At 51.6% G+C, this 18,952-nt stretch overlaps 1 protein-coding gene across 1 annotated transcript in view; it reads left to right on the top strand.

Moving 5' to 3' along the window:
- The window catches only part of grin2ab (glutamate receptor, ionotropic, N-methyl D-aspartate 2A, b), a 107,722-nt gene that overhangs the window by 64,373 nt on the left and 24,397 nt on the right, over window positions 1-18,952 (top strand). The window contains exons 5-8 of the mRNA XM_086157584.1: window positions 11,539-11,705; window positions 11,808-11,942; window positions 12,025-12,124; window positions 13,111-13,316. Of these exons, the coding sequence (XP_086013710.1) occupies window positions 11,539-11,705; window positions 11,808-11,942; window positions 12,025-12,124; window positions 13,111-13,316 (608 nt within the window). The remainder of the gene's footprint in view (window positions 1-11,538; window positions 11,706-11,807; window positions 11,943-12,024; window positions 12,125-13,110; window positions 13,317-18,952) is intronic.

Here is an 18,952-nt window from a genome sequence, read left to right as displayed (position 1 = left end):
ATTAGTGATTTGTCTAAACCCCATCTCTTTGCAAAAAACCCGCCGCCGTTCACCCCGCACCCGGCCGGCGTCCCCGCCGGACGGCGGCGTAAAGTAATTGTGTGGTAAACATAATGCCTGGGACGTCACCGGCGGAGTTAAGGAACCCTGGGCGGATGTCGTTTTTAAACTAAAATGTGAGTAAACCAATGTTGTGCTACTTAGCGGCCCAGCGGCTCTTTTTCCAGCCGCTGCATAAACTCCCCGTGAGTTGGTTAATTAATCATGCGTTATTCCCGCGCCGGCCGGATCCTTTGCGACTGCATCAACGGCGAGGCGGTCGGTCGGTCAGGACGGGCTTAACTCACACACCATTTTTACCGAAGGTTTCCAAAGTCCAACGGAGTCACCGTCAGTGGGCCGGGAGTGAGGAAGAGCAAAAGAGAGAAAAAAAAAAAAAAAAAAAAAAAAAACGAGATTTTTTTTTTTTTTCTTTCCTTTTCCACCCGAAGGCACTTCTGCTAAAAATATCAAACTGGCAATTCTTTGATTTGCCAATGAAGCCTGCCAGAGGAGGGAGGAGGATGCGGGGTCTCGCTTGGGTTCTTGAGCTGTTTTAAATTCATTCACCGGCGGACGGAGACGCAGGAAAGGCTGGGCTGTCGTTTATTTCTCCGTGTTGGGGGATAAAATAACATTAACATCGCTTTCTCTGCGAAGCTCTATAAGTCAAGCAGTTATTATTACTCAATAGCAGCACAGCGCATACAGGCAGCCATTCTTTACGTGTTCACGTGTGTGTGTGTGTGTGTGTGTGTGTGTGTGTCGGCATCCGTGCACACACACACACACACCGGGGTTTTATTAAAGCGAGGAGGCCCTTCAGCTCTCCGGTGGACCTGCTTCTAATCTCCTCTAAACAGGTGTTGTGATTAGCCTCCGCCGCCGCCGGCGTCTTGACACCAGCTTTCCAGCGGAGGTTCTTGCAGGTTCATCTGGGCTCTGCTGGAGAGCAGCGACCTGGAGAGCAGCGACCTGGAGAGCAGCGACCACGCCGTTATGTGTCAACTTCCTCGGCTGTGGAGTCTTGACGAGGTTTTAGTGGCGGCGAAAACGGCCGGATTCCGTCAGAGGCGGCGAGCGACTTGATTCACATTACTGTCTCTGATCCGGCACTCCGAGGAGGTTTGGACACCTTCGGCCTCTCAGCTAGAAGGTCTCTGGTCTGCTAGAAGGTCCCTGATCTGCTAGAAGGTCCCTGGTCTGCTAGAACGTCTCTGGTCTGCTAGAAGGTCTCTGGTCTGCTAGAAGGTCTCTGGTCTGCTAGAAGGTCCCTGGTCTGCTTCAGGATTCCTGATCTTCTAGAAGGTCTCTGGTCTGCTAGAGGGTCCCTGGTCTGCTAGAAGGTTCCTGATCTGCTAGAAGGTCTCTGGTCTGCTAGAAGGTCCCTGGTCTGCTAGAAGGTCTCTGGTCTGCTACAGGATTCCTGATCTTCTAGAAGGTCTCTGGTCTGCTAGAAGGTCCCTGGTCTGCTAGAAGGTCCCTGGTCTGCTAGAAGGTTCCTGATCTGCTAGAAGGTTCTTGGTCTGCCAGAAGGTCTCTGGTCTGCTAGAAGGTCTCTGGTCTGCTCGAAGGTCCCTGGTCTGCTAGAAGGTCCCTGGTCTGCTAGAAGGTCTCTGATGTGCTAGAAGGTCTCTGGTCTGCTAGAAGGTCTCTGGTCTGCTACAGGATTCCTGATCTTCTAGAAGGTCTCTGGTCTGCTAGAATGTCTCTGATCTGCTAGAACATCCCTGACCTGCTAGAAGGTCCCTGATCTGCTAGAAGGTCCCTGATCTGCTAGAAGGTCTCTGGTTTGCTAGAAGGTCTCTCGTCTGCCAGAGGGTCCCTGGTCTGCCTGGGGTTCCTCGGGGTTCTCCAGGTTCCTTCTACAGTCCAGACATGCAAGAGTTGAAGGTGTAAACGAGAGGGTGGAAGCCTCTGTGTGAATGAGCGAGCGAATCGAGTCTTCGAAGGTCTTCTGGACGACATGGTGAACGCTTGCATGAATCCTTAGGAAACGGAGATTTTCAATGTCCATGAATGAATGAATGAAAGTTGTGTGTCTCTTGATGACGAGTGAATGTGTGAATGTATTAATGTCAAATAATGAGTGAGTGGAGCCCAACCGTGATTGGACGAGATGGCCAGAGGTGACCATCACAGGAACATCTATGGACACATGCAACCATTCCGCCGTGCATCGTACAGAAACCTTCACTCGTTCTTTCACACGTGTGGACGTTTTAGGACGTTTGACCTGAACAAACGGAGGGAATGATCTGGGATCAAGGAGGTCAACTGTGAGAAGATAAAGAAAACTAGCAGCTCGACCCAGGAGGTCCAGGTAGGCCAGCAGGACCACCTCTGAGCACCCCCTTGTTGGACCGCTGGGGTCACACAAGGCTCTCCCTGGACCATGAGGTTTGCAGATGACATTGTGATTGGGAGAAGGTGGAGGAACATCTAGAGGTGGAGAGGAGAGTGAAGGTCAGCAAGACAGAATACATGGGTGTGGATGACGGGAACCCAAGTAGAACCGGAGATAAAGAAGGTGGAGGACTTGGAGTACTGAGGGTCAACGGTGGAAAGCTACGGATGGCGTGTCGGGGCCATAAAAGAGTTTCGGAAAGTTGTAGAAGGTGGAGGTGAGAACAGCCATGATGTCCTCGGAGAAGACGGGACGCACAGCCGGAGGCGGCAAAGATGAAGATGTTGGAGGTTCCTCTTTGGGAGTGAGGAGGATGGAGAAGATCAGGAAGGAGTCCATCAGAGGGACAGTGCAGCTGAAGACCTAAGGAGATGGATGCTGAGGTTGGAGGACCAGGGAGGAGGTCCATGGATGGAGGGAGGACAGGAAGTTAGTTGGTGTGAGACGGAGGCGAAGAAGGAGTTGACGTCACGTCACCGGGATGAATAAATCACTCATCTCTTTGTAATCTTGCGTCGCTGAAGCTCCCGAGAAGCGAACCAAACCCCTGTTGACACCGACAGGAGCTTCACCAAGTCACTTTGATGGATTACCGGATATTTTCCGAGGCAGAAACGAGTCCCGGAGCCGTTTTAGACTCTGAAAACAAAAAGGAGTTCATTTCTTTCCGGGGTGACGACGGCGAAGCGGGGTGGCTTCTGCCGCAGGAGAAGAAAAGCAAAGCGTCGTTAATCTGGATAACGGCCGGGTCTCATGGAGGCAGCTGGACTTGGGTTCTCCAAGAAGAAGAAGAACTCTCTGCGCCAGTTCTGGTTAGCATGTCCACGGCCGAAGTGCTGAGGTCCAGGAGGGAGTTACCGGGACCTGGTTTGGGGTCATTGACCTCTGCGGGTTTGGTTGTAGAGTGCGGACGGACCTGCGGGTCTGGTCCGAGAAAGATCTCAGATGTTGGTATCTCCAGGTTTGACAAAGACCTCTTCTTTGACTCCTCCTCCAACTGATGAAGCCTCTGGGATGCAGAGGAGGAAGGGCTCCATAAGAGCACCTGATGACGGAAACTTGGAGAACCTCGGCGGATGCCTGAAAACGAGCGTTCGGTTCACCTAAAAGGCAGCAGGTCAAGAAGACAAAGCAAACCAAGGAGGTCCTTTAATGACTACAAGGGATGGAATCATGTGCACGTGATGCTCCTCAGCGGGTCGGGTTCTCCGGAGAACGATGCCGGCATTGCTTAACTGGCAGAAAACGACAAATCGGCGTGACTGTTCTTTGACTTCTGGCCACAATGAAAGTGTTCATTTTTAAAGCTCTTGGATTTCATGTCCGGGTTCTCCAGCGAGCATCTGCATAATGTTCCACAGCGAGGAGAGCTTAATGCTCCTCACTCAGCCAGGAGCAATGTGGATTTCTGCATTTATAATCAGCCGATGTCGTATATGGTTTTGCCGTGGCGCGGTTATTTCGAGCAGGCGCTTCTCCAATCAGGTTGGCGGTTCGTGTCGTCCTAACATCGCGCCAAAGTGTCCTTGGGCGAGACCCTGGATCTCCGGCTTCTCCCGATGTTCCTCACGAGCGCCTCGCCACCATCTGCGCGCGTGAGTGGGTGGATGTGATCCAGTGGGAAGCGCTTTGAAACCACGCCATGGTAGATGTTGGAGCGCGTCCACAGTATCCTAAGGCCGTCACCGCAGGAGGACCATCGCTCCGGGATACCGGAACAAGATGCCACAGTCAGGACCATTGGATGTTCCCCATGTTTCCTCTGAGGGTTGGCGGTTCGGTTCCCCGGCTCCTCCGAGCCGCATGCCAAAGCGTCCCAGGTGGGGCGCCAAACCTCCCGATCGCTCCCGGCGGTATGCTTCGCGCCCTCCACGGCAGCTGATGAGCTTCAGTAAGTGGAGATCATTTACCGTCTTCAAACTTGGAGCAACCTCTTTCCTGCTACTTTGGAGTACCATTCCAGCGTGTCCTGGTTCTTCCCTGTGGCCTCCTCCCAGATGGACATGCGTCCAGGAGGCAACGATTCTCCTCCGACCGAACTTCTCAGCCTCTCTCTGAGGGACAGTCCGGCCAACTCGTTTGTATCCACGATCTGGTTCTTTCGGTCACCATCCACAGGTTTGGAACTCAGATCCACCGGTAAACTGAGAGCTTCTCCTTCTGGTTCGTCACCATGACAGGCCGGTACAGAGTCCAGATCACTGCAGAGGTACCACGTGCAACATACGTGAACTCCTCCGCTTGGTGCAGGACCTCTTCCGTGGACACGCCATCAATAGGTCACTATTCCAGCTACTACTCTGGCATTGCCTTTCAAATATAAAACAGGAATATCAGGCTGTGAATACTTTTGAGAAGAAAAGGACGAATCCCCCTCTGGAAAGTCATGGTTCTCGACAGGCGCGAATCCAGATATTTCAGCTCGGTGGTCGTTGAGGTTCCCTCGGGCTTTCCAGCGCAAACTCATCTCCCTTGAAACGCCCGACGTGGACGTCGACTCCTTTTTTGTTTTCTTTATTTTGCAGTGAATGGCCGCCGTTTCGCCCCTGGAATACCTCGTAATTAGTTTTTTTTTTATTACACGGGTTTTCTATTCAGACAAAATAGGTCGGCCCGGACCGAAGGCGGCGAGGGGCGTCGGGTTGCGTCAACTTTGTTGGGGAGAGAGGACGTTTTTAGGTCGGAGGGGAAGGCGTAAGTTGTTTCCGGGTGCCGGGGGATTAGGAGGTTTTTCCGTTGTTACCGTCTTTCGTCCATTACTTGCTTGTCTGGTTCGGTTTTTACTCGACCGTCGGTTAAATGCTCTTCTGTGTTTGCTCCGGAGGATCGGCAGCTGCTAAATACTCCAGTAGACCCCGGCCTCTTGTTAAATTCAGAAGTAGTCTTCGTCCGCCTGGGGAGCGCGTGTCTCCGAGTTAAATGCTATAGTTCTATGTACATCCTGGGAGTTTGTTGGGCCGGTGGAAGTGGCTTCGGGACGTGTCGCTACATTCTGGAACCGAAGGAGTGCTCACGGCAGCGCTGCTGGTTAGCGATTAAAGGACCGGCCTTTCCGTTCATATTCCGCCGCCTCTCGTCGCCGTTTACGTTTTTTTTTTGGCCGCGCGATCGGTCGACGCTCGTGTTTATCCGAGCGATTCATTTTGTTTTTTTCATGAAGCGTCTCTTTGTCGGGGCACCGGATTGGAGCCGGCGGCGGCGGCGGCGTCCCGCGTGCGCATTAACGCCTCGCTGTGAAACGGTTGCTCTACATCCGACGCCGGTCAACTCGCGGCGCGGCTTCCTCCTCGCCGCCACCCGAGGTGATTGTTTGTAAGTGGCTTTCCCCGGCTAATGCTCTGTTAGAGGAAGGATTTACAACGGTGTTTGCTAGCACGAGTGTTTGCCGAACATCTGCTGAGCATTTTGCAGAGAATTAGACGCCGCGGGAAAATGCGTGGCGCTTCTCAGCGTGGCTCTTTTTCTGAAGTTTTAATGTTTTACAGAGCGCGAGTCAACATGGCCGCCGCGCCCTCATGCACACCCGCTCGTGTTATTCAATTAAATTATTGATCAAACGGTTACGGCGCTGAGTATATGCGAGGTGACGTTTCATTATAGATCATACGGGTGTTTTTGCATCAGACACAATTGAATTATCATACCTGAGTACTTTGCTATCTTTAACATTACGCCCCTTATACATCAAGAAGAGGAAGGGCAGTCCTCCTCCTCCTCCTCCTCCGGCTTCTGCTCCTCCTGGTCTTGATGAAGACGTGCTCATCGGTGATCCGAGTTCACTTCGCTGCACGTGAAGTGTATTTCAGATGAAGCTCGGGGGTTCCGAGCGTAACGTGCGGTGGTTTTCTGTCTCTAAATGAGGTGTCCGTCTAAATATGGGGTCTCTGTGAGATGGTGAATGGTTGTTTGTGTCCACATGAAGACCTTCCCAGGGTGAGGGCAGGAGCAGATGGTGAATGACAAACCGAGAGGGAATCCTCAAATGAGGGGTAAAAGTTTGGGAGGGTCACCGAAACCCCGAGACCAAAAGACGCTCCTCCGGTCTGTCAGTCACAAGCATACAAGTCTGGGAAAGGAGCTCCGGGAAGCTACGCCGGCTTGTTGAGCTGAAATTCAGAAGGTCCGTAGATAGCATCACCCATTCCCACGGGAGCGGAGGCTGCCGTGCTAAGCTAACCAGGCTAATCTGGGGGGTAAGAAGGAGACGGAATCGAACCGTCAACCATGTAACCGGAGGCTCAACCGCTCCTCAAGCAGAGGACTTCCTGTCTTGAACCGCGGGATGTAACATCCGGACATCCGCCGACTGGTGACGACCACCTCTGAAGAGCGCTCGCCTCGCAGAAGGCGTCAAGGCCGCGGCCGCCGCTCGCTTCTCGACGTGCTTCCCGTCCCCCTCCGGCGCCCTGCACCCGCGGCAAATTTTAACATCTCAGACGCCCCGTCGTTAAACTCTCTGGACGGCGGCGCCGCCGCGAGCCCGCTTTTGTCAAACCCCCCTCCCTCGCGCTGCTACTTTTATTTGCACTTTTGTGCAGACTTAAGTGAAATGGTACTTAGCATCTGGGGGCCATACTTTGTCAGGCCAACTTAATGTAGCTTCTCCATCCTAACTGACCTACTGCATTAAATATTCATATGCCACATTGCTGGCCTCATCATCCCACTCCTTACCCCATCCGTTTCTTATTATTCTGCCTTCTACATTTTTGGTGCTCCACTACCCCTTCATCTTAAAAACTCCTCCTCCGCCTGGAAGCCGGCATGACGTCTTCCGCCTCCCGAAAAAAAAAAAAAAACGTGTCAGCACATTAACCTGGATTTGTACCGCTCCCTCCCGTCGTCGCTATATGTATATTTTTTTTCTCTTAATCCGATCGCTGTAAACAAAAATCAAATTTGACGTGAAATTGCATGTGTCTGTTCGGGTGTGACGGGCGGGGAGAATAAGTGGGATCCGGACCGTCTTGGTTTTTTTGGCGGTGCATTATTCATGGCGCACGCCGGCTCGTGAGCGGGGCTGAATTTTGAGGGGCCTTTGTGCATTTGCACATGTGTACGTGCCATGTGCCGTGCACGGGGGTGGACTGCAGGCCAACTTCACTGTATTTGTATAATTAATGCAAGATGTCATCAGTAAATCTCTAGGTAACGCACACCCGCCATATTTGTATGGTGTGTGTGTGTGCGTGCACGTGCGGCGTGTTTCTCCATTATTCATGCACGGGCTTCTTGGTGGACTTGTGTGATTTGATGAGAAGATGCAGGTCTGTGTCAACGTCTCTCTTTATCTTTCATAATTCAGGAACCACCGGGAACTATCTTTTTTTTTTTCCGCCCCTTTCACCCCCCCCCCCCCCCCCCCCCCCGCCGCCGCCGCCCGCCGCCCCGCCAGCCTCTCTAAAAAAGACTTTCTTCTCCTCCAAGAATTTCCATCCACATCTTCTCCGACCTCCGCTCCCTAAGCCTCCAGATCCACGCCGGTGGTCGGAGTGAATGCTAAACATGTTAAACGGACGGCGTCTGGTCTCGTTTCGTCAGAAACGCGCACTTCGGTTTCAAACTAGGACGTCCGTCCAATCGGAAGATCTCCGGTTGGATCTCCGAAGTGTCCTCTTGCGAGAGTGCAGAGTCCTCTGGTTGCTCCCTACGGTATGCTCGGCGCTCGGCGCCCGGCCGCGACGGTTCATCGGAAGATACGGCTCCTGCAGGTGTTCGTTTCTGTTTTTTTTTCTCCGGTCGGTGAAGTTTGACGCGTATGAATTCCCGGCGGGCGCCAACCTGGACGCCGGCGCCGCTGAGACCTTGATATTTGGTCTCCCGTCTGTTGTGACACCTCTGTCCAGACCTCTAACGCCGGCGGCGTGAAGGACAACGTGGACATTGTGCTGCTCCTCAGGTTGTCGTGAACAACCGCAGTCCAGTGGCAACACAATGTGACTCCTTTGTTTATAAATCCTATTTTCAGCTCCATGATCTTCTCTGACTGGAATTTATTGCATCTAATATGTCGTGTCTGCTTGGGGTTCCTCAAGGTTCCCCGGGTTCCACTCACAGTCCAAACACATGCAGGAGCTTCACGGAGACCCGACTTTGTGAATGAGTGGATGAACATTTGCACGTCCGGATATGATGTGTGAATGAGTGAATAGCTTTAGGTCCATATATGGTTTGTTTATTTGTTTAGAAGTTTATTAGGACAGAAGCAGAGATGTTTGTACCAGATTGTAGCTCATAGCTGATTTCCATCTGTAGTCCTGGACAATACAAATATAAAACTGTGCAAAATAGACAATATATATAAAATATACAGATAGGCAATGAAATAACTATACAATATATAAACAGGTAATAAAATATGTATTTAATAAGAGGGTGAGAAATTGTATGTTTATATTTGACATGTGAATGGTTGGATGGTTTTTCTCTTTAAAATGACTGAATGAAAGGATGAATGGTTTTATGTCCATCTGTGAATGAGCTTAGTGTGGAAATTATATATAAATATGTATAAAAAGTAATAATATCACAACAATATCACAACAATATCACTTTCAACTTGCAAAATACATATTTTATTGCCTGTTTATATATTGTACAGTTATTTTATTGCCTATTTGTATATTTTATATATATCATCTATTTTGCACAGTTTTATATTTGTATTGTCCAGGACTACAGATGGAAATCAGCTATGAGCTACAATCTGGTACAAACATCTCTGCCTCTGTGCTCAACGTAATTGTACACTGTCCTGATAAACTTCTAAACAAATAAACAAACAAACAAATAAGAGGGTGAATGATTGTATGTCTCTAAATGAGGAGTGAATCGTTGCATATCTGCAAATGTTGTGAATGAGTGACTGTTTGGGTTTCCATGTGGACGAGAGGATGAACGGCTGCGAGTCTCTGCGGGCTGCGGGAACGAGAGGGTGAGGGTTCATCCTATACGGTTAATCTTATTCACTTATGTGTGTGTGTGTGTGTGTGTGTGTGACTAATTTGTGCTCCTTGTTGTTGCTGATTTCCACGATTCTTCCGCACGATTCACAATGACGTGTACAGTTAAATCAATTAGTCTCGCCGTGGGGGCTGGGCGGGGGAAGCCGGGGTCACAGAGGGAGGAAGGGGAAGCAATAATGCATTAGCGGAACCCGGGCGGCTATTAAACGCCGTGAAATCCGAAGTGAGTGTGAAATAAGTTGCTAATGATTGCAGAGTGTATGTTTGCATAAAAATGTAAGCTGCCGCTTCCCCCGTGAGACGCAACAAATAGACAGCAACGCGCCCCTTCCAGCGACGGAGGAAAGACGAGGAGACGGGGGGAATTAGAAGGAGAAAAATGTTCCACCCGTCGGAGAGGGATTGAGTTACCTGGAGCAGAAAGAGGGAAAAACATCGGCCCAGAACCAACCAGAGAGTCGGGGGAGGGAAATACAAACACCAGCCCTCCTCTGAAGGTCCCCCCGTCTCTTTATGGCAGATAAACATGCACTTACTTATCATATTCACACACACACACACACGCGCGAAAACACACACCTTGCATTTTGGGAATAATAGAATGTGACACAGTTAAGCAGAGAGTCCTCAAACTGCCCGCCTTGCCACCTCAACCTTCAAATGTGTGTGTGTGTGTGTGTGTGAGAGAGTGTGTGTGTGTGTGTGTGCGTCTCTGTCGTTGTTACTTTAACAAAACACACACGCTGGCCCGGCGGAGCTCCAGCTCCCGGTGCTTCTGCACAAACGTTGTGACGGAGCGGGCGGCGAGGGACGGCCGCCGGCCGCGGCGCCGCTTTGCGTTTCCATGGCGGCGCCGTAACTTACATGCACGTGAACCCACCTGCTCCTCGTCCACACGCGCTGAAGGTCACCCGTGCAGTCACATGGCAGGCCGGTCGGCGTTTCTGGAGGGGAAGGACACGAGGACGGAGGAGACGCTCTTGTAAACCCAGCTCTGATTGGCCGACAGGCGGCGCCGACGCAGGGTCTCCATGAAGCTCCCGCATGTGTTCGGACTGCAGGAGGAACCAGGAGAAGAACATGGAGTCTCCTCTCTGTGAGGTTCACACCACCGGGCCGGCCTTATGATGATTACTAATATTATTATTATTAAAATGATTATTATTTTGATGTCCTTGCTGGTTCAGGCTGGCTAACCTGTTAGCTTGCTGGGTTTCCCCGTGGCTGCGTGAAGCTCCTCGGCCGTCCCGTCCTCCTTCCATTAGCGAATCATTACAACCCAGCTAATAGATGTAGCGGGGAAAATGACCAAAAAAAAAAGCGGAATCACTTGTCATAATTAAATGTACAACCTGGTTTCTCCAGCCGAGGGCCAAATTACCGCCTCGTCTTTTTCCGAGGCTTCGCAGCGGCAGGTTTGCTAATAGAGACGCTCCGTCAGCGGCGATTAGGCTAAGCTATTACATCCTTAGCGTCGCTGGAGAAACAGGCGTTAAAACACGCAGCGATGGAGGGCGAAGGCATTCATTCAGTCATTCGCTCGTTCATAATCTCCAGCGATCCTCCTGCATGTGTTTGGACTGCAGGAGGCAGAAGGAGGTCGTGGATTCCACACAGGAAGGAGGAGAACCAGGGACCTCCTCTGTGCCGCCCTTGTTGGTGGAAAAATACTGCAGGAATAAGGGATTTTTGAGCGGAGCTAAAAGGTTGAGAAGAGTTGGTTTCCCAAAGGTGGGTCATGCCGAGGAGATGAGGAGATGAGGAGATGAGGAACCGAGGAACCGAGGAGCCGAGGCTCAGCTTGGAGGACGGTGAACTTCTGCTGCTGCTCGGCTCCCTGAGGATTGAAGCAACTCACATTTTCTGAGTTATGAGTCAGTCCTGGGTGAAAAGTAAAGTCCTCTGCAGCCAGTGTCGCACACACACACACACACACACACACACACACTCCTGCATCTTCTAGATGGAATTTCACACACTCGGCCCTCCGATTCCTCCTTTTCCTGCGTTTGCATCGGTGTCTCTAAAGCTTGTCTTATCTGCGCTGGATCGAAAGCGTTTTTTCGTTGCTGGTTTCTCGTCCCGACCCGCTGACGGTCCGTCCGTCCGTCCGTCGTGTCGTTTCAGGATGAGAAGTCCACGTTCTTCCAGTTCGGCGCCGCCCTGCAGCAGGAGGCGCTGCTCATGCTCGCCATCATGGAGGAGTACGACTGGCACGTCTTTTCCATCGTCACTTCCAAGTTCCCCGGGTACCAGCAGTTCATCAGCACGCTGAGGATAACCGTGGATCACAGGTGATGAAGATCCGTCCAGGCCCGCCGCCGCCGCCGCCGCCGCCGCCGCCGTCTTTCCCGTCCTGACAGCCGTGTGTGTTCTGCGCCGGCGTTTTGTTGCAGCTTTGTGCGCTGGGACCTGCAGAGCGTGGTGACTCTGGACGCTGTTGACGGAGATCCAAACTCTAAATCGCACATTGCCCTCAAGAGGATCCAGAGTCCGGTGATCCTGCTGTACTGCTCCAAGGACGAGGCGCTGTGAGTATCGCCGCCTTTTAGCCGTCCGACGGCGGCGTATTTCCAGACGGCAATCGAGAAATCGGCCTCCGTTCCTTCGCAGGTACATCCTGGAGGAGGCTCGGTCCCTGGGCCTCATCGGGGCCGGATACATCTGGATCGTGTCCAGTCTGACCACGGGGAACCCGGACTTCACGCCGGAGGTACGAAGACATCCGAGCTTCTATGATGAGACCGCTGGGAGCACAATCTGGCAACCAGCACGGCTCGCTGTGCGGCTCATGTGCTCTTTATTTTGCAAGTACCAGAGGCCTCGATGTTATCCTTCAGATTGAATTCTAGCCACTATTCCTTTTTTTAACCATAAAAACGGTTGCAAATCCCATCATGTCGCTGAACACAGGTAACGTGAGTTGCAGACGTGAGACCCGTCAGGGAGGAAAGACGATTGAAAGTAAATAAACGCGCTTTCACCCTCACATCGGATGGCGTTCAGCCGCTCGCGCCGCTCAACCCCCAACTCCGTCGCGTTGGGATGAAGCCGGATCGCGGCTGCACTTCCTGCCGTTTCCGTCGGGGGGAGAAGGTTGTTGCTCGAAGCAAATGGCATCCGAAGAGTTTCCAAGTAGGCGGTCGTCCCGCCCGATGAGCAGCCTCCCTTTTGGGCAGCGGTGAAGGAGCGATTCCATTTTGGCTTCCTCCCTGCCAGCCAGCCGCCTGCCAGCAAGCAAATAATCATATTTGCCGAAATGTTAGACGACCGCTTCCGGCCAAAAGTCCAGTTCGGAGAAGGAATAAATCTGATGGGCCGGCTGCCAGTCGCACATTCACGAGGTCTCGCCCAAAGGCACGGTTGGGTCCAATGGGTCCGATGGGTCCGATGGGTCCGATGGGTCCGATGGGTCCGATGGGTCCGATGGGTCCGATGAGATCCGTGCGATTGATCTCCCCGCTCATGTTTACCTTCGGAGTTAAAAACAACATTTATCCAGTGAAGACTACCCCACTTAGCGAGGTCGCTAAATGGTCGCTAAATGAGCATCTGTTCTGGAAACACAATCTGCTCACTTTTAATAAATAGCTCGCCGTTGACGATCCCGGGAAGGAGGAATCACCTGCCGGCAGATCGGAAAGACGGTCGAATCCGGGAGAAAACGTCGGATTGAATTTGCCGTTAACCCTCCCTCAGATGTTCCCCCTCGGCATGATCTCGGTGTCCTACGACGACTGGGAGTATCCGCTGGAGACGCGGGTGCGTGACGGGGTGGGCATCATCTCCTCGGCGGCCACCTCCATGCTGCGGGAGAAGGGGGAGCTTCCAGAAGCCCAGAGCAGCTGCTACAGCACGCCGTCGGACAGGAGCCCCGGGAAGCTGCCGCCTAGCGCGCTACGCAGGTGCGTGTCGACTCGCGTAACCGTGTTTGTCGTCCTGTCGTGGCGTTGGACGGTCGTTGGATGGCGCCGATTAGAGGGGGTCAAAGGAGACGACATCGGTGAAGCTTCCTGAGGTCTAACGCCGTCTTGCACGCTTGTTCCTTCATCCTCGCGCCGTAATCGACCGGCGTTCCCCAGCTTTGCCGTTCAGTCCGGCGTTCTTCTGGAGACGTGCCAGAGTTTCAAACAAAAACATAACAGTAATAGATAATAGTAGGAAGGAGGGAGAATAAGAAATACAATGAAATATCAATTGTCTTAACTGTTTTAAGGTCTTAACTACAAAGATTTGAAGATTCCCTTCGGCTGAAGGAAGAGGAATTAGAAAGTCTGATCGCCTCAGGTAGGAAAGACCTCCTGGCGTTCAGTGGAGCTCCTTGGTGGTATCAGTCTACGACTAGAGGACCTCTGACAGGACGTCAGTGTCCATGCAGGAGGTGATGGACGTCCATGATGCTGAGGAGCTTCTCTGACACCTGCACCACAGACTCCAGCTCCACTCCCAGGACAGATCCAGCTCTCCTGATGAGCTTGTTGAGTCTGTTAGCTTCAGCTGTCTTGATCCTGCTGCCCAGCACACAACAGCGTAGAAGATGACGCTGGACACCAGCGAGTGGTCAAACATCTGCAGCATGGTCCTGCAGACCTTGAAAGATCTGAGCCTCCTGAGGAAGAACAGGCGGCTCTGACCCTTCTTGAAGATGGCGTTGGTGTTCAAGGTCCAGTCCAGTTTATCGTCCAGGTGGACACCCAGGTACTTGTAGGTGTCCACAATGTCCACCTCATCGAGGCACCTGTCGCCGCCGCCTTTTCTTCGCCGAAGCAAAGGCTACTCTGTCATCTCTGACGCGAAACCCTCTTCGAGCGAGGAAGCGGGTTTGGCTCGTCTCCGGTCGACGAGTCGCCTCATTAGGAGGAGAGCCGCCGTGAGACGTTCCCTATTATGGCATTATTATCCAGATTTCCATCTCGTGTCGCGAGCACTGGTAGGCACCAAAGCGGGTTCCCTATCAGAGCGGTTGACAGCTGATCCGATATTACTCAGACCTTATTAGGAGCTCAAACGGTTCTCGGAGCCGTCCTTCTTCTCGCTCCTGTCGGGGGTTCCTCATCCGTCTTCCCGAGTCATTAGACGGAATTTGCATATTTGTCAAAACAGCCGCAGACGGTTTCTGCTGTGACAAACTGAAAGGTCTGGGGTTTTTGTTGTTTTCTTCTCTGCTCCTGCCGTGATCAGGAAGCGATGCTGCTGTGATTAGAATTCTGGAGACATCAAGCCGCAGACCGCAGACGGCCCGTCCCGTGTGGAGGCTCCGTGTTCTCCACGTGTCTGCTTGGGTTCCTCAGGGTTCCTCCTCGAAGTCCAAACACATGCAGGAGGTTCACTGGAGACCTGGCGGTGTCCAGATGTCAGCCTGAGCAGGCGATTGGTGGAACTCCTGTGACTCATACTTCCTGTGGAACGTTGAGCGGCGTTTTTAAAAAACTACAGAGGTCACTGTTTGCTTCAAAATGGACAGAAGCAGCGAGAGCAGGAGGTCCAAGATCTTCTGGCCGGCGACGCCTCAAAGCGTTTCCAGATCTTGCAGAGGAACGTCTACATTTTGGACCGGAGTGAGTTTGGCTCACGGCTAACGGGGTTCTTCACGCTGAGAAGATAAAAACCATCTGATGGTCCATGGTTATTATGGAAGCTTCCACCTCTATGGTGTCCATGTGGTCTTCCTCTTCTTCTTTGGTGGTTTGCTTTCCAGAGTGGAGCTGGAGGTCCACATTAGTGGCCTCAAACTCCTGTGGGAACCAAAACTGAAAGGTTCCTGCAAAGGAGGAGGAGGTAAAGGAGGCCACTTCCCGGAACCAAACCGGAGTCGGAGATCTCTTCTGGGTGACGGTGGTGGTCCTGGAGGTCAATAAGAGCCTCGAATCCTTTTTTTAAAGATCTCCCACTCCTTCCCCAACGCTTCGGACACAAAACAGCAAATGTAAACCCCTTGCGTTTGGAGATCCGGCTGGAGATGCGTGGAGGTTCATCACCTCCGTTCCTCCTTGTCTGAAACAGACAAAACAAACAATCCCATCCCGTGTTGTGTTTGGCTGCGACAGGAGGAGACAGCAGCCTCCCGGAATAGATCGCAGACGCGTTTCCGCCGTACGAATTCATCTGTGACAATGCGGCGCGACAGCAGCCTCACCTGCAGCCTCGCCGACACAAACCTTCACGTCTCCCGCGTCGGGCCAACAGGTCCGAGCGCTTCGAATCGCTGACCGCCGCGGCGCCGGGACCTTCTCATCTGGAAACATCCGCTTCCATGTGATGCCGAGCACCAGGTGTGCGGAGAGCCGAGGCTCTGGAGGTAACCTCGGGTCCTGGAGGTGTTCCGCAAGGTGCTCCTCCTCGCTCCATGAGGTTCTCCTCTTTCCACTCGACCCGGGAAATGAAACCCGGACCTTCTCCAAGATGGAGGGTCTGGAGGTTTTTTGTTTCCAGGCTCCGGGTGATCTTGGCTCCCTCTGGGTTTTGTCTGGATCTGCTGGGTGATCCAGATCTCAGCCGGACCGGTGAAGACCAGCAGGCCCCTTTGGTTCTGCGTGAACATTTTGCAGTTCCTAGAACCTTCTTGTGCATTCAGACAGCAGAGGAACCAGGGACCATGGACCTCACTTCCTAGAACCCTCTGAGCTCCTTCTCTGAGGCAGGCACCAGGAACTCCTCGCGTTGGTGCTTGGAGATCGGAGGAACTCATAAGCGACGCCCATTTCCAGATACTTCTTGTGGTCTGTGGAGCACCATCGTGGTCTCAGGTCAGATGTTTTCTTCGGACAAAATGGACCCAAGAAATGGAGCGACGAGGAGGTCCGAGCTCTTCAGTCCCGCTGCACCTCAGAGGGGTTTCCAGAGGAACATCTACATTTTGGATCAGAATAGGGTGGAGTTAGCTAACAGCTCACGGGGTTCTTCACCCGATCGATGAAGATAAAAACACATCGACCATCTGGAGGTCCACGGTTATTATTCCATGAATGCTGTGGCAGCTTCCATCTCCGTGGTATCTACGTCTCCTTCTTCTTCTTCTGTGGTCTGTTTTTGAACGTAGACTTTAAGCAGCTCCAGATGTTGCAGACGGTCTTCGGGAGTTGGTGGTGGCTGGAGTCCTCCTCCATCTAGAACTAAAAGAAAGCCTGGGTTTGAGGAGATCAGAAAATGTCCTCCTAACCCGGGCCGTGTCCTCACCCCGAGCAGGTCCACCCACTTCAGCGTTTCTATCCAGCCTCCATAAAATCCCATCTGCTGGGTTTCTGTGACGGTTCCCCGGCTGATCACCTGAGAGACGCCTGGAGAGCGTCTGCTCATCTTCATCCACCACAAGCAGGGTAATAAGAAACACATTTATGGAGCACTTTCAATCAAAGTGCTCCATAAATGGCCAGAGATAAGAGTGGAATACAAATCACGCATTCATCTATTCATTTATTTCTTCTGCCTGTCCTATCGTGAGGGACGTGGAGAAGCTTCTGATGGACCTCCGCATGGTTTTGCAGGAGCTTCTTGTGCTGAGGAGCTTTGCCTGGCGCTCTTTGACCCCTCTGATGCGGATAATCGATTATTTGAATAAAATGTATTTTATTTTAGCTGGTTCATTTTTAAAATGATATTTGCTATCATTTAAGTTCACAAATACAAGAAGGACTCAAATAGACTTGGAGTATTTCGCTCCAACGTGACCTTCAACCCAACGTCTTTTTTTCGGAGATCCAAATGTTTGGTCGCGTGCAGAAATGTTATTTTGTTTTCTCTGCAGTCGTTCATTGCAACACATTTGGTTTATACTTTCAAAGTGTTTACTGTCCCATGAACGTACCGACGTGTTTCCCTGCACAGTGAAATTCCTAATTTTCTGTCCGCAGTGCATTTGGATACATAGCAGAAAGGCAAAGAATATATATATATAACGTTATCTTCTTCTCCTTTGGGCTTTTCCCTTCAGGGTCTCCACAGGGAATCCACCTTCTCCATCTAACCCTCTTCTCTGGATCCTCCTCTCTCACACCAACTACCTTCATATCATCTCTCACAACATCCATCCATCTTCTCTCTGGTCTTCCTCTAGTCAATTCCAGCATCCGTCTACCAACATATTCACTCTCCCTCCTCTGTCCATCACACAACCATCTCTGACCTTCTCTCCAAAACATCTACCATGTGCCGTCCCTCTGATGGACTCATTCCTGATCCTCTCCATCCTGGTCGCTCCCAAAGAGAACCTCAACATCTTCATCTCTGCGACCTCCAGCTCTGCCTCCTGTCTTTGTCTTTGGAACTGTTGTAGATCATCTCACCACCGTCTCCCCCACCTTTCCATCTGGCTGATGTTCTTCTATCACGTAGTACCGCTGACACTTTTCTCCATCCATTCCAACCTGCTTGGACGCGTCTCTTCACCTCTTTTCCACACTCTCCTACGCTCTGGACTGTTGACCCTAAGTACCTGAAATCCTCCAGCTTCTTGATCTCCACTCCCTGTAGCCTCACCCTTCCACCGAAGTTCCTCTCATTCACACACATATATTCTGTCTTGCTGTGACTAACTTTCATTCCTCTCCTTTCCAGAGCATACCTCCACCTCTCTAGATGTTCCGCCACCTGTTTTCTGCTCTCCCTACAGATCATGATGTCATCTGCAAACATCATGGTCCATGGGGATTCCTGTCTAACCTCATCTGTCAGCCTGTCCATCACCATTGCGAACAAGAAGGGTCTCAGAGCTGATCCCTGGTGGAGTCCCACCTCCACCTTGAACTTCTCTGTTACCCCTACAGCACACCGTACCGCTCTCTCACAGCTGGCATACATGTCCTGCACCAGTCTAACATACTTCTCTGCCACACCAGACTTCCTCATACAATACCAGAGCTCCTCTCTTGGCGCCCTGTCATATGCTTTTTCTAGGTCTACAAAAACACAACGCAGCTCCCTCTGGTCCTCTCTGTACATATTCATAATGTTATATGTCGTGCTAATTCATTTTAGATTTCAAAAGGGTTGCGTGGCTCCCGGTGAGGAAACGATTTCCAAACAGCTCTTTGAGTGGTGAAGGTTGCCGACCCTTGAGCTAACTGCTGCCCCACTATGCTGCCCCCCCGCACCCCCCAAAATTGTAAAACCTGATATAAATCAGTGAATTAAGGTTGAGGCTTCCTGCTCGCAGCCAGAAGGTCCTGGTTAGATACCCACAGGAGGCCGTCTGCGTGGAGTCTCCATGTTCTCCAAGTGTTTGCGTGAACCGTAAAATGTGCAGATACATAATGGTTGTGCATCCCTGTGATGGAACAGTCCAGGGTGAACCCACCTCCTGTCCAATCAGCTGATTGGGCTCCGGGAATACGTTCATTCCTTGATAAATTAACAAAAAAACTCCCCAACTCCGCCCCAAGTAGGTCTTCAGCCGCCCGCAGATGTTCACCGGACCACCGACAGAGGAGAAAAAGCCACTCGCTCACAGTTACAGTTACAATACATTAAGAAGGTCCAGAAAAACAAATAAAACAGAAACATGTTTACATGTTCTGTGCTTTCCTGCTGTGATTCAAGTCTGCTC

Source organism: Fistularia commersonii, chromosome 12 (genome assembly GCF_037954325.1).
Source record: "Fistularia commersonii isolate RoL2024-O1a breed Wild chromosome 12, RoL_Fcom_v1.0, whole genome shotgun sequence".
NCBI lineage: Eukaryota > Metazoa > Chordata > Actinopteri > Syngnathiformes > Fistulariidae > Fistularia > Fistularia commersonii.
The sequence above is the reverse complement of the archived record's forward strand: the minus strand, read 5'-3'. Positions and strand labels throughout refer to the sequence as shown.